The 15,964-nt window shown below is 30.2% G+C and overlaps 1 protein-coding gene across 2 annotated transcripts; it reads left to right on the top strand.

Moving 5' to 3' along the window:
- The first annotated feature begins 8,295 nt into the window (after positions 1-8,295).
- On the top strand, positions 8,296-13,724 carry LOC148196064 (putative LRR receptor-like serine/threonine-protein kinase At2g16250). 2 transcript variants are annotated; one of them, XM_088094522.1, is made up of 5 exons: positions 8,296-8,918; positions 9,072-11,051; positions 11,589-11,717; positions 12,178-12,200; positions 12,709-13,724. In XM_088094522.1, exons 2-5 carry the CDS (start codon positions 9,118-9,120, stop codon positions 13,338-13,340), a joined length of 2,718 nt encoding a protein of 905 aa, XP_087950648.1. In that variant the 5' UTR covers positions 8,296-8,918; positions 9,072-9,117; the 3' UTR covers positions 13,341-13,724. The 2 variants fall into 2 exon arrangements, with proteins under 2 accessions (XP_087950648.1, XP_087950647.1); XM_088094521.1 differs by having other exon boundaries at positions 8,296-8,931.
- Positions 13,725-15,964: the final 2,240 nt, after the last annotated feature.

Here is a 15,964-nt window from a genome sequence, read left to right as displayed (position 1 = left end):
AAATAACCAACAAAGAGAAATGCATATATGTTATTAGTATAAATTTGTCTTTTTCAGGCAAGATGTATCTAAATACATAAAATATATAAAACTTTCATAATGGGGGTAATTTATTGTTAATTTTAACTTATATGGAAATTATTAAACTGCAATAACTTACATGTGAAAGAATGATTGTAGATATAACTTTTAAATTAATTGTCATGACAAAATAATAAATAACAGTGTTATTTATAGATAAACTTTGTACTAAAAAATATATAAATATCTGGAAAAAGACTCTATAAAGGAGTCAAAAGACACTGGTAGTGGTACACCTCAGCATTACTTTGATAGGATGTGAGCACTTACTAGCCAAATCATGATTACAGGTATTCATTATAGCTTTAACAGTATATCATAATAATACTCTGTGGTGATTAATAATAAATTGGTAGACATAGAAAAACCTAATTTTAAAAAATTCATTAAACAAAAATTAAATAAAATTTAATTGAAGCGTAATTCAGTAAAAAGTTATTCTTATTTTATGAAAGAATTTAGAGAAATAAATTAGTTTGGGGTTGAATTAATAGAATACTAGAAGTTGGTCGAATATGTGGTATTATCGGTAAGGAATTTATGTTGTTGTTCAGGTCGAATAAATAAGTCTTTTAAGAGTGCAAATTTCCTACACAAAATTGAAGCAATATTTAAAAAATTTGAAATATATATATAGATATATATATATATATATATAAGATATATATATATATATATATATATATATATATCTAGATATATATATATATATATATATTATATATATATATATATTATATATATATGAATTGATAAATTTAATATGCTTAGCTCATTTACAGAGAAACAAATGTTAAGCAATAATGGAGATTCTATAAATTTGTGAGTCTCTTTATAATTAGGGATGTGAAAAAAAATTATATATTCATGGATAAAATTTATAAAGGTATTTAATTATTTGTTTATTATTAATGAGATGAGTATGAACATTATGTGTTTGATCTATAGACAGAGTGACTTTCACTTTGTTAATACTTCTTAATAAATTTCGTCTGAGATTTTATTTTTTTTAACAATTATGTGCCAAAATAAATTATTAAAGAAAAAATATTAACAGTAAAATTCTTAAAATTTAATTTTATATGTTTTTACTTTTTATATAACATATGAAATTGAAATTATTTTTAAAAAATTCTAATATAACTTATTTATATATATTTTTTTAAAAGATTAAATTTGTTTATAGTAGTATTTTGACGTGTATCTTTATTTAAATTGTATTTTTAAATTATTATTTTTATTTAAATGTATAATTTAAATATTTATTTTTAAATAATTTTATTTAAAATGAAAAGTTCTATATGGTATGGAAAATAGACCATTAAACAAAATTTTCAATGATACATAAAAAAAAGAAACTTGCAAATGTAATACAATTTTAATTTTATATATCTTAGGTTGTAAGTCTATATAAAGCAAAAAATATGTGAATACTCGTAGTTGTAAAAATGCTGTATTTTGATGTAAAGTGTGCAGGTTCTGTAGGGAGTTGCATGTATAATCTTTGTAATAATAATATTTAGACCCTTCTTAAATAATATTTTCATCTTATAAACCATTTTAATAATATAATAATATATCTCAAAATTTTAATTTAAGGAATAAAATAAATATAATTTAAATATTACTATTATGATTTATCGTGATATAATTATTTCATTTAAGAGTACCCAAATATCGTTGGCTGACACTTTATGAAAAAAAACCTATCACCTTTTAAAATATCGTGACATTTTGTTTTTTTCCATCTGTTTTTTTTTTTTCTCAAATATATTAATTTTTACTTTTTAAAATTTATCTTCCATTCCAAAATCTCATTATTGAAAGTAGAAAATCACGCGACTACGAAAACCTTCTCAACAAAATATCTCTCTGCCATTTTTGACCTCTAAGCAACTGTGTCGATTTCAGTTTCAGCCATGGAAGATACGAATCATACTATCAGAAATCGGCCACAAAAACGGGATTGACTTTTTATTCCACGTTGACTTTCTATCAACTGTCACAACTCCATCATTATAATAATCATTATCTCATTTCCTTTTTGTTGACCTGTATATCTATTTTTATATTTCTTTTGGACATTTATTTTTTAATTTTGTGGTCATATATTATTATGCTGTCAATAATGCTTTCTTGTTTTAAAAGCCACCAATTGTTTGACCAAAATTTAATGTGTAGCTAACTATTTGCACCAGAAAATAAATTAAATAAACAATCGATCTGATAGCATTCCATGAAGGTAGCATGATTTTAATTAAATAAATTATTTTAAAATTTGACTTCATTTATTTTATACACAAGTTTAAAATGAAATAAATCAAATTTAGACTGTTCAATAAAGAATATATTGTTTCAACTTCTTAAAAAATAAATAAATGATTTTGCACCACTTTTTCTCATCTCCTTTAGACAAGTAATTATAAATTAAAGTTTTTTCTTTTTTAAATAAGTAAATATGTCATTAAAAAATAGTATAATTGTGTACCTACATAAGCTATTGTCATTAAAACAGCAGTTAAATTAGGAACCATGGAAACACTTCTAATGCAAGAATTCAACTACTCAATCATTAATTTATACGCGTTTCTACATTATCAGGTTCATCCACACGTTGTCCTTTTAACCAATCTTATTTCCGTTTACTCACCCAAACGTTAAAAATCATTACTTTCTGTCATTTAATTTCCTTGTATTTTTCCTTCTGGGTGATGGTGAGAAAAGAGTAGGGTAATTAAGTTTTTAGAAAAGGATTACTGAACTAATCACAGCTTAGGATAAGGTAATTATTTTTTAACCCTAATTGGAGTAAAAGGTGGGACTGAGACGAAAACTGGAAGATCTGATTAATTATTTGTTAATAGTAGTGTTACAAGGATAGCATCGATCCCTATGCATGATACTGTATACTACTATTATAAACAACTGGATTGTATTTATTAATGCTTACTAGTGTGCTATTAAAAAAAATTAAAATCTTTTTGACATATTTAGTTCTAATAATTTTATATAATTAAAATAACCAAAGGGAATAAATTAAATCTCGATGTTTAGAATGTCTCCAAAGTTATTTCTAACTAAAACACGTATGTTGAAAAAGGAATAAGAATGGTGAAAAAGTAAACAATATAATGTTCTTTAATTATTATCCAGCGTTTTTTTTTATAAAAAGCATAATATTTATTGTTTTTTTTTCAACTTTGACATTGTGAAGCTGTATTTAAAAACTCAGTTGAATGGAATTAATTATATATTATGTTTTTAATGTTTTTTCTAAAAATTAATCTTTCATAATAATTATTCTGTGCATAAAAACAGGTATTATGACACTTTTAGAACATTCTATATAAATCTGGTTCGTTGGTAGAGAGGTTAAAGTTAGCTAATATAAAACGAAAAACAGGTTTACAAAAACAAAGATATTCTCAAACAAATTAAAAAAATAATGTAATAAAATATATTGTGAATTTAACACGGATAACACTTCAATTATGTATTAAATATTAATCAAAGTAAAACAAGGATTCCATCAAATAAAAAAACCAAAAAAAAAAACTTTATTGTATAAAATTTAACAATCAAGTAAATATTACATAATTAAGCATGTTTGATTAAATTTTACAAGTGCAATCTCATAGGTAAGGTGAATTATTGTATAAAATTGTTCACTATAATTTTATTGTAGTGTGAAAAAACTTATTGTTGGCTTCATTAAAAAAATTAATACATATGATTTAGACCATCATTCACACATAGTGATATTTCCTTTAATATAGTTTATGTGTTTAATGTTTCGAATAATCATTTATATTGTCGTATCATTCTAAATATGTGATTTTAAATTATTTATGTCAACATATATAATTTATCACCTTAAGCATAATTATTATATAAACTGTTAATATTCAAAATTAATATTATATATATATTGAGTGTTTCATTGGCTTTTCTACTAAATAATTCTCACCAACTTTTGGTTTTTAAGATTATAATTATTTCTTAATTGACTTTTGCATCTTTTAAATGCATATAAGTCACTTCATGAAATACATAATTTTACAAGATTTGTAAATGATGTAGTAAAATAGAAAATTGAAACTTTGAAAAACTTTGATGTTTAAGTGGTATTATATGGTAAATTTTGTTTGAAACTCTCGTCACTCCTGTATATAAAATGTTATATATATATATATATATATATATATATATATATATATAAAGATGAAACTTTATCAATTTAATAAAAAGTTAAATAAATTTTTAGTTCATAAATTTTAAGACAAATTTGAAATTAATTTTTATTTAAAATTTTAATATTGATCCTCAAATTTTAAAAATAAATATATATAATCATTTTAATTAAAATATGTCAATTTTGTGTTTGATACCTCAAAAAGAATATTAACATAAACTTGTGAAACATTTCACATACTAAAAACATATATAACGTTTTAATAAATATAAAGTTTCAAAATATTATATAAATATACTAATAAGTTTTTTCTTTTTGTTATAGATTTTATATAAAATAAAAAATATTTTAACATATTTTGAATATTTATGATAACATTTAATATTTTTTCAACCTTAAATTTGTAATTATGTTTTTTATTTCTTTTTCTTTTTACAACAATGCTTTTATTAAATTATTTTTTAATTATTTATGGAATTGTTTTAATACATATTAAAATTATTGGCTTCTATTTGAATAAATAATTTTCTTCTCTTATGAAATTATTAATGAACAATAATACGATTTTTAATTAATTTTAATTATGTAGTTAATAATTAAGTTTACTTAATTAATATGGTATATAATCAAATATTTGTAAATTACCACTGCCGTTATTTTAAAGACTAATAATTTAGTTTCAAAACTGTAACTGGTTTAAATTACATAAAATACGTTAACTTTTTACGTATAACTTAATTAATGAAATATTTATTTTTTTATTTAACTTGTTTATATTTTTATACGAAATTACTCTATTTTTATAATTATTGAGTTATTACTTAAAATATATTTTTATTCTAAAATTTATAATTTTAAATCAATATAATTTATTATTTTTTTTACTTTTCTTTTAAACATTTTGTAACATCTCATTTTAATATATAGTATATTTATTAAAATAAAACATCATATAGATCTAATAATTTTTACACAGATAGACCATGCATTAGAGAAATTCTATTATAATCATTCGAAAATACAAATCATAATAGGAACACATGTATCATAAATTCGTAGGATCTAAAATAAAACATAGATCAATTAATATTTTTTTAAAAAATTAGGTATAAAACAAATGCTGATAAACTAACATATACATAACTCTTTCATCATCTTCCTCTTAATATGTGTCTAATTATGTATATCGTGTTCACTGTTGAGATTTTGACAAGTATACTAAATCGTTTCAAGTAATAAAATCGGTAAGACCGGATATCATTTCTCGAGAGACTCGTGTCACCAAACAATCTTTTAATTTCTAACTAACTTAGACTAAAGAATGCTTCGTAATTTGGGTTTTAGTGCAACTAAAGTACACATGCAACGTAAATGATAAAAGTGATATTTGATATTCAAACACTCGGAAATGGGAAGATTTGAAATGAAATGATATTGTTGGGGGTATGATTTCACCTACTTCACTCTTATGAAAGAAAATCACTTCCTCTTCATTAATATGCCATTGTCAATATACTAAATTACTCAAACCCCAATCCCTTGGTAGAGAGAGTCTAGACTTCTTTATTAGGCTCCAATCCCTTGGAAGACCTAACAATTATTTCTGCATTAAGAATTGAGATTTAAGACAACCAAATGTCCTAGTTTTATCCCTAGATACTATTTCCTTTAGGTGTTTAATCAAAGTCCAGATTTACCCAACATTTCCAATATCAAGCAAACCCTAAAATCATGTCATGAGTAGCTACTTCACAACAAGCATTAAGAAAAGGAATTAAACACTCACAATCAATGAAAGGGGCATATATTCATTCAAAACAAAGTAGTTTACATAAGATTTCAGTGGTTACATCAATCCCCCAACAACAATGAAACTAGCTCTCCATTCATGGAGAGCTTGAACTTACAACAATGGTGGAAATGGAAGAAGGAAGAAGACCCAAGGGTGAAGAAGGACTGTTTCCACAGCTCATAGCTCGCCTCCAAGAGCTCCAAATGAGAGAAATCGTTTTTGGGCAGCAAAAGAAGTAGATCCCCTTGCGTTTCAGCCCTAAATAGACTAAATTTGCCACATCAGCGTCGCCACCGCTCAGCTGCACGCCAGCTACACCCTAGCGACAACATTCCAGAGAGCTAGCGCTCAGTTGCACGCCAGCTGCACCCCAGCGGCAACATTCCAAAGAGCTAGCGTTCAGTTGCACGCCAACTAAAGCTACAGTAAGTCTGGACGAATGGGGCTCAGCTGCACGCCAGCCGCACCCTAGCTTCAGCATTTATCTTTGCTCTCAAAACTTCTTCTTTTACCTTCATTATTGCTTATATGGTTCTTCAATTCTTCAGTTTGGCATATAAGCTTGGATGTAAATGACCAAAACATACTAAACAATGTGAATTAGTGGTGAAATTGAATCATTAAAGTTTAAGATGCAACCACTTAAGAAACTAAAAGAAAATTAGGATTTACAAGACAAAAAGCTAATAAAGAGTTGATATTTTTTCTCAATTCGACACTGAAATCATGGTAAAATATGTCATTATCACTCACTCGAAAAAATGATAATCATTACAAAAGAAAAACACACAAACACCATTGATCACAAATACATTAAAAGAAAAACTAATTTACAATATATATATATATATATATATATATATATATATATATATATATATATATATATATATATATATATATATATATATATATCTTAAAAGTTATAAAATAAATTTGTCTTTTATTTTTAGAACTCTCGATTCAAACTTTTATTTAAAAGTGAATTTGAAGTAAAAGAAATAATTAAGCCAAACACTATTTAAGTCTAAAATAAAAATATTTAAATGTTTTTTAGACAGGTTTATTTATCTTTCTTAAACATTTTTTTAATGACATTTTCTTTCAGCCATCTATGAATGCATGGCATGGGTAATAAAAAAGTACATTAATCGGCAATTTTAATTTTAAGATCAATGTGGTTTTTAGGGATAAAAATGTGCATAAGTAAGTTGGAGAGAACAAATGAACGACAAAACTCTGTTTTCAGGTAAAAATAACACCCAATTCTGAATTTGAAATAACTGTTATTGTGGAACAATTCTTTGTTCAGTTTTAATCGTTGATTTAGTATTAGTTAATTTATTATTATTATTATTTTCAGCATACATACGCTTATATATAAGTTGGATTCAACGACAATTAGTAGCACAACTAAGTAGGATTCTTTTGACGCAAAAAGATAACCCCGTTGACCCCATAACTTTTGAACAAAGAACATGAAATGCATGCTTAAGTTTGAACCCTGGTTAAAGTACAAATAAAACCTACTTTTCTTAATTACTTTAATCCCTTTCTTTCAACAATGATTAAATGGTATGAAATCCTTGTTTAAGATGGCCAATAGTCAAATTTAGGAGAGACATACATAAGAACAACAAAGCTAACCTTAAGTTACATTGAGTTGAAGAAATTCTTAGAGAGTTTACCTAATTTTGACAAAAGTAAATTAATTACACAAATTTGCATATCAAATTATTGATGGCGTTTTAAATTCACATATAAATATTTTTATCAGTCACATTTTAAATTCACAAATTCTTAAATTTATGTCCAAAATATGATTCAAGAAGATATTCATTTAAACCCGAATATTGTAAATTTAATGTCCGTAAATATGAATATTATCGAGCTATTAATTAGGCAAATATTAGGATCCATAAAAATCTTACGACACAACACAATATTACTAAGCCCACCATTTTGTAGGTTCCTTGGATGAGTAAGACGTCAATTAGTCAAATGCTCTTAAAGAGGCACATAATTAATTTCCCAAAAGACTCTTGTAATAGCTCAACAAAATAACCACTGAAACACATTTTCGAGATCGATAACAATAAATTATACCTGGTAAATTAGTCATGGAGTGTTGAATATAATATATATATATATATATATATATATATATATATATATATATATATATATAATTGAAATTGGCTTAAATTTATTTACCAAAAGGTGTAGAGAGAGGAAGAGAGGGGAGGTTAGAAGAAACTGGTGTCCTGAAACAGAGGGGTACAATAACATAAACATATAACACAGAGACAAAGGTGCAAAAGAGAAGAAAAGGGAGAGAAGAGAAGAGAAGAGAAGCTTGCATATTAAGGGAAGAGATTAGAATAAATAGTTAGAGTTAGAGTGGTCTTTGCTGGACTTGGCGGGATTTCCGGTGCCGGATTCAGTGTCGGCTTGCATTCCTCACTCACTGCAATTTTCTCTCTCTCTTTCTCTGTCTCAACCTCAGAGAGAAAGAAGAAAACAGTCACAACCACAGCCGCAGAGAGCTACCTACTACTTCTTTGTCCCTGTTGTTAAACCATTCTCTCTCCAATTTGTTATTTTTATCTCAGGCCCCCATCGTCACAGTATAATATCTTTTTCTCTTTTTTTTTTCTTTTCCAAATTTAAATATTTTTCTTTTCGTCTTCCGTCAACTGAAGGAGGATTCAGAGAGACAGGCAGAGAAAGAGAGAGAGAGAGAGAGTAGGTAGAACAATATAACCTCAGTCAGACACAGAAGAAAGGAAGAAGCATAGAAAGCGATACAGATTTGGCAGCCTTGGAAACTGCGGGGAGGCGAAATAGAACAAGGTTTGTGATTCCGGTAAGACTCGTTGGGTATTTGTTTTTGTTTTTGTCCTCTTTTTATTTATTTATTATTTTTATTTGGGGGTATGTGATATATTAGAAAGTTGAAGACTTTTGGGAGAAAGAGAAATGTAAATGTGTTGGGTGTGTGTGCAGACATTTGATGGAAATGGATGGATCTTTGGGTCAGCGTTGGTAAGAGATGGGGATAGTGTGGTTCCGGTTGTTGTTGTTGCTGGTGGTGAGTCAGGTGACATTGGAGCAGATTGAGCCACTGAGTTCCTCTGAGGAGCGAGAATCGTTACTTGAACTGAGGGCTTCTCTGGGGTTGAGGAGCAAGGAATGGCCAAGAAAACCAGACCCTTGTTTACTCTGGGTTGGCATCACATGCCAGAATGGTCGAGTCGTTGGGATCAGTATCTCTGGGTTTAAAAGAACAAGACTTGGGAGGGGGAACCCGCAATTTGCAGTGGATGCTTTGGCCAATTTCACTCTCTTGCAGTCCTTCAATGCCTCTAATTTCCTCCTTCCTGGACCTATTCCCGATTGGTTTGGTCTCTCCCTTCCTTCTCTCAGAGTGCTTGATCTTCGTTCTTGTTCCATTGTGAATGCTATTCCCTCCACTCTCGGCAATTTGACCAACCTCTCTAGTCTCTATCTTTCTGACAACAACCTCATTGGGAATGTTCCGGAGTCTCTGGGTCAACTCTCTGCCCTTGCGGTTCTTGATCTTTCCAGGAATTCTCTCGCTGGCTCCATACCAACATCTTTTGGCTTTCTTGGGAATCTTTCTTCCCTTGACATGTCTGCCAATTTTTTGTCGGGGCCGATTCCCCCTGAAATAGGGTCTCTTTCCAGGTTACAGTACTTGAATCTTTCCAACAACGGACTTGCCACTTTGCCTAGTCAATTGGGGGGTCTAACTAGCTTAGTTGTCCTTGATCTTAGTCAGAATTCTTTTGCCAGTGGAGGACTGCCTCAGGATTTGGTTGGGTTTAGGAACTTGCGGCAGATGATACTCACAAACAGCATGCTCACGGGGGCCCTGCCCGGCAGATTGTTTACTGATTCATTGCAGTTGCAGTTCCTAGTGCTGAAGCAGAACAATTTTAGTGGTGCTTTGCCTGTTGAGTTGTGGTCTCTGCCAAGATTGAGCTTCCTTGACGTGTCTGCCAATAATTTCAGTGCTGTGCTTCCTAATTCGAGTTTGGCTGCTAATGCTACTGTTGCGGTGCTCAATATTTCGCACAATAAGTTTTATGGAAACCTCTCTCCTGCTTTAAAAAGGTTTGGGTTTATTGATCTTTCAAACAACTATTTTGAGGGCAAGGTTCTGGATTTCATGCATAATGTATCTCTAGATAGCAATTGTCTCCAGAACGCCACAGATCAGAGATCAACGGCGGAATGTGCATCGTTTTATGCAGAGAGGGGGCTCAGTTTTGATAATTTTGGACAGCCGAATACAACAACACCTCCTGCCTCAAAAAGATCTGGGAAGAGCAATAAGACTAACATTATACTGGCTGCAGTCTTGGGTGGATTGGGTTTAATTGCACTTTTGGTGTTGCTAGTGGTTCTGCTGCTTCTGTGTATTCGTAAGAGGGGTAACTCAAATCAGAGAGGAAACGGTGTGGGTCCTGCGCCTGTTGGCAGCAGTCCTCCAAACCCTGGTGTACCTATCGAATTTCCAAATGTAGGGGACTCATTTACATATCATCAGCTGCTCCAGGCAACAGGAGATTTCAATAATGCAAATCTTATCAAACATGGACACACTGGGGACTTCTTCAATGGTGTTTTGGAAAGTGGGATTCCTGTCGTCATCAAAAGGATCGACATGCGTTCAGCTAAAAAAGAGGCTTACCTGTTGGAGTTGGAGTTCTTCAATAAGGTTTCTCATCAGAGATTCGTTCCATTGTTAGGTCATTGTTTAGAAAATGAGAATGAGAAGTTTCTGGTATATAAAAGCATGCCAAATGGGGACTTGTCTAATTGCTTGTACTACAAAAACACTACATCCGAAGATGGTACTTTGCAATCACTGGACTGGATAACCAGGTTGAAAATTGCTACTGGAGCCGCAGAGGCCCTGTCGTATCTACATCATGAATGTGTGCCTCCCATTGTTCACAGGTATTTCCAGCATTCCTTCTTGAATTTTATTTCTATTTCCCTATTGATTGCTTTAACAATCCATTGGATTCTGGAGCCTGATGAAGTGCCTAATTTCATTAACTCTCAACTGCTCATCCCCACTTCATCCTTGGATGCATCTTTTTTAAGAGTTCAACCTTTTGAACTGATCCTCTTTATAATTTATATGGATCCATACTCTTTGAAATAAATTTCCCTTGAGTTTTGGTCATTGAATTTGAGGTTGCTGTCATAAGTTTTGGCATTTGATTTTATATCTTTTAGGTGATTGAATATAAGTTTCCCTTGAGTCTGGACTTTTTCATTATTAAATGTTACTATGCATTTTCCATCTAATGGAGCTGTAAAATAGAGGTTGGGAGAAAGTCTCACTTGGGGGTGCATTCCCTGTATTTGATTGGGCATTTCAACACTGCATGCATAGGATGAGTTTTGTCACAAGTTTTCCTCTCAAAGTTCAATCTAAAGTTTAAATGTTATGGTAGAAGTGACATGTCTATCTTCTATATATTGTAGGGATATTCAAGCAAGCAGTATACTTCTTGACGACAAATACGAAGTTCGGTTGGGGAGTCTAAGTGAAGCCTGTGCTCAAGAAGGTGACATTCATCAAAGTAAGATCACCCGGTTTCTGCGGTTGCCTCAGTAAGTACTCAACCAACAACGTATTCAATGAATCTCATGAAAAATGTCTGACAGGTCAATCAATTATGCATAGACAGTATCATTCTTCTTTTGACTTGATCCTTTTGGCTGTTTGTTGAAAAATGCTTACACGTTGAAACTTTTGCTTTTGGATTGCTTATCTATTTCAGACCGGTTATCATGTCATTTTTAATGTGGGTGTTTTTAATAAGAAATGTCACTTAAAGTTGTCATTTTTGGTTTTCATTAATGACTGCTCCAAACTGAAAGTTGTCATTTTTGGTCTCTGCAACTAAGAAGTCCTTTATCCTGTTCGTTCTCTCGCAAATTCTTCCACTATGTCATTAATTCATGATTTGGTTGCGTTATGATTTTTGAACAAGTTTTGTATTCCTTATTACAAATTACAAATCTATATTATTTGTTATATTTTTTTCTAATTTTCTTTTTAAATGTGCAGGTCCTCAGACCAAGGCCCATCTGGTAAGTAGAAACTCAATTTTAATTTTTGGTTTAGTTTCGTGATCTGTTCTGTCCTTGATTGTATGTTTCTTCACTCATACCTATTAAGAACTGAACTTTAAGCCAAATTCAATCCTACAAAACTATCACTGTGGACATCTAAGTTGAAAAAGAAAATGTTTTTGGCATTACCATTTATCCGTGATAGTTTTGTGCCAGCAAAATTCATTTTCAGTAAGGCAGTTGGAAATCCTTCTGATTATCTAGAATTATGAGATTCTATTCACTCTGAAGTAGTTAAGTGGTCAATATATTGTGCTGAGATGTTCTTCTGTTTATTCACACGAAAAGCTCAGTAGAACTCCGAGTGGTTTGTGGTTGTCTTTCACAAACTGTGATGGATAATTTGATCATGTGGTTTATTGTATGTGCTTATTGTGAAGTATATAATCCTCTTTTTTGGCTCTAGCTTTGTATGAATACAGATAAATGCATAGTTTTGACATGGATTTGATTTACCGTGAAACAGGTTATTCAACAACAATTTGTGCCTATGACGTTTATTGCTTGGGAAAAGTTTTACTCGAACTGGTGACCGGTAGGTTGGGAATGAGTGCAGCCAGTGAAGCCGAAGTAAAGGAATGGTTTGATCAGATTCTGCCTTGCATTAATATGTATGAGAAGGAGCTCGTGACGAAAATTATCGATCCATCGATGGTCGTCGACGAAGATTTCCTAGAGGAAGTGTGGGCTATAGCCATTGTTGCCAGGTCTTGCTTAAACCCCAAACCTTCAAGGAGACCCCCAATGAGATATATTCTGAAGGCTTTGGAAAACCCTTTGAAGGTGGTGAGGGAAGAAAATTCCAGTTCTGCGCGGCTCAGAGCAACCTCTTCCAGAGGTTCTTGGAACGCTGCTACTTTGTTTGGGAGTTGGCGTCAGAGTTCTTCTGATGTAGCGGCAACTCCAGCAGCCTCAGGTGTAAAACTAGAAAGAGCTGGTAGTTTGAAACTGTCAGGAACCACCGGGTCGCGGTCGCAGTCGCAGGGTAGTTTCCACAATGGCGGCGGTGAGATTTCGTTGTCGCGGAGACGACACTCGAAGGAGATATTCCCAGAGCCATCAGGGGTTGATGATGTAGAGAGGTTGGAGCTGGAATAACAGAGAGTTTGGTCGTAAATTTAATTCTTTTGGTAATGAGAGAAAGCAGATGATGAAAGCTCTGAAAGGGGTGATTTTTCTTTTGTTTTCAGTGGTTTTCGATACAACAAAAGTGATGGAGTGGAGAGATAGAGATACAGAGAGGAAGAAGAAGGCCAAGCGCTGTGGTATAGATATGGATTCTTCTTTGACTTGCCTTGTTTCTGACTGAAACAAGCACCATTTTTTCACCTGTAATTGATTTTTTTACCCTTTCTCTCATGGAATGTAAATTTTAATGTCTTAGGATATCTTCATTCAGATCATATTTGTTTTTATTCTGGAAAAGAAAAAGGAGACACCATCAAATTTCAAAGAATGAAAAAGAAAACAGCTTATACTTGACTTTGTTTTTGGCTTTCGAAAGTAGAATATGTTTGTTTTTGAAAATCAATGTTTGGATGTTTTCGTATTCTTAAGGTTATGGTTGTTTCGATCAAGAAAGAGAAGTTTTCAGATTTCTATTTCACCCTCCCATACTTAGTAATCTCACCCCTATTTCAGTTTTTTTTTTGTTACTGTTCAAAAGAAAAGTCCAAAAAAATCTAATCACTATCTACACCGCCCAAATACTATTTTCACCTTTCAGCGTAAAAGCAAATATTATTATCTAATAAATTTTAAAACTAATGCATCTACATCTTATACATATCTAAATATATAATTAAAGTTTTAACATACATTTAAATTTAGTTATCACTTTGACATTTATCTTATATCTAATTATTATATCAAGACACGAAAACATGGATTATAATTTCATGATCTTGAATTTCAGTTGTAAATTTGATCTTCTAATCACGATTAAGAATAGTCTTTTTATGTTATAGTTATACTAATGAGATTCTCCAGGAATCAAGGTTTTATACCTTAGTTCTATTAAACATGTTTTAAGTAAACGTGACAAAGAATTTTACGGTTGAAATCACACAATTGTGATTCATATAGATCTAGTCGAAATAGCTAGAATTACGGCATTAATCACACACTTAAGAAAAAAACAAACAATTAAAATATAATAAATTTAATAGTAAGAGTTATGTTATAGACCAAAAGTGGAAATAAGGGGATAAATAAAACAAGGAAGTGAATAACTTTCTTTTCTAATTGGGTAAATTTTTCATTGTAAATTTTGATCAAAATGTACTTAATATATTTTTGAACAAATTAATTTCAGTTTATTTTCTTAACCATAAGAGATACATTAATGATACTAACTATGTTTTTAATAATAATTTACTGTTAATTAATTGTTGATACGATGGTTAACAACCATATATGATTTGAATTATTTTGAAAATAGGGTTGAAGTAGAGGGAATGCAATTCATACCGACACATTTAATATCTATGAACTGATAGCTCACGACAACTAATTTTTTCACGTACTTCCACATTCCTTAATTATTTGGACACGCGCTCAATAACTTCTCCATCATCGTATACATAATATTTATAAGAAATACGTCTATTAATATAAAAAGATTAAAAAGCTCGTTTTTATAAAAGTGATTGTGGTATGAATAAGTTATTTAGCAATGTATGGGAGATATTTGAGTTGCATGTGTAGGGCATTGGAAGTTAGTTACTGTAGGTGGAGCTAGTTGAGTTGGTGAAAGTAAATGGGAAGTATGAAAAGAGAATGAAAATGGCATATTGAAAGAAATGGTTTGGTGGTGAGTTACGTTGGATAATCACGTTTACGAGTCAATTTGTCATCTACATATATAAGATCAACCCTAGTCCTTTTCATCAAATCACAATGGATAATTCTGTTTCAACTTCCACCATTCGCTCCAATTCAAAGCAAACCAAACCCTATTTTCTTCTCAAAATATTACAAGTTAGTTACTATATATTATTCCAGATATTATCTATTTTAAAGACTACAATTTTGTCATAATTTTATTTTTAGAAAACATATTACATTATTGAAAATAAATATTTAAATTATCTTGCCTACGATATTTGATCACTAATATTGTAAAAGTAATATCTTAAATTAATTATTTTTTATTATTAGTGTTTAGATTAAATGTATTTTTAATTTCTAATATAAAATTAATTTTTTATTTTATTTTAAATTTTGATATAATTTAATTTTTAAATTTTATAAATGAATAAATACATTTTTTTTTCAAATCTAATCATGTGAATTGTTAAACAGTATTTCAAGCTAAGATTAAAATTATTAACACAGTTTAACATGTTATTGATAAAATATCGTTCTAAAGTCTTATTTAAGACATAAAATTATATCAATTTATTTTTTAAATTTAATAAGCAAAATATATTAAAATTTTAAAACAATAAATTTTTACTTTCGTTCAAGATTTAAAAAATAAAAACATATTTCATTATTATTATTTATACCAATTCATCATGTACTTGAGTTGTAATTACATTGGAGTCCCCACGGTGATGACGTGAATGGGGAAGTTAAGGGAGCGTGCGCGAGTGGCATTTATGTAAATAGAGTCCCAATCGGACCCAAAAAGCAATAACTACAATCCCGGTTCTGTCTTGCTTTGCTTTAGCTTTTGTATCCGTTGATGAAAGTTGAAACTTCACACTTTTCCCAATATT

Source organism: Vigna umbellata, chromosome 7 (assembly GCF_029865625.1).
Source record: "Vigna umbellata cultivar VRB3 chromosome 7, Vumbellata_1.0, whole genome shotgun sequence".
Classification (NCBI taxonomy): domain Eukaryota; kingdom Viridiplantae; phylum Streptophyta; class Magnoliopsida; order Fabales; family Fabaceae; genus Vigna; species Vigna umbellata.
The sequence above is the reverse complement of the archived record's forward strand: the minus strand, read 5'-3'. Positions and strand labels throughout refer to the sequence as shown.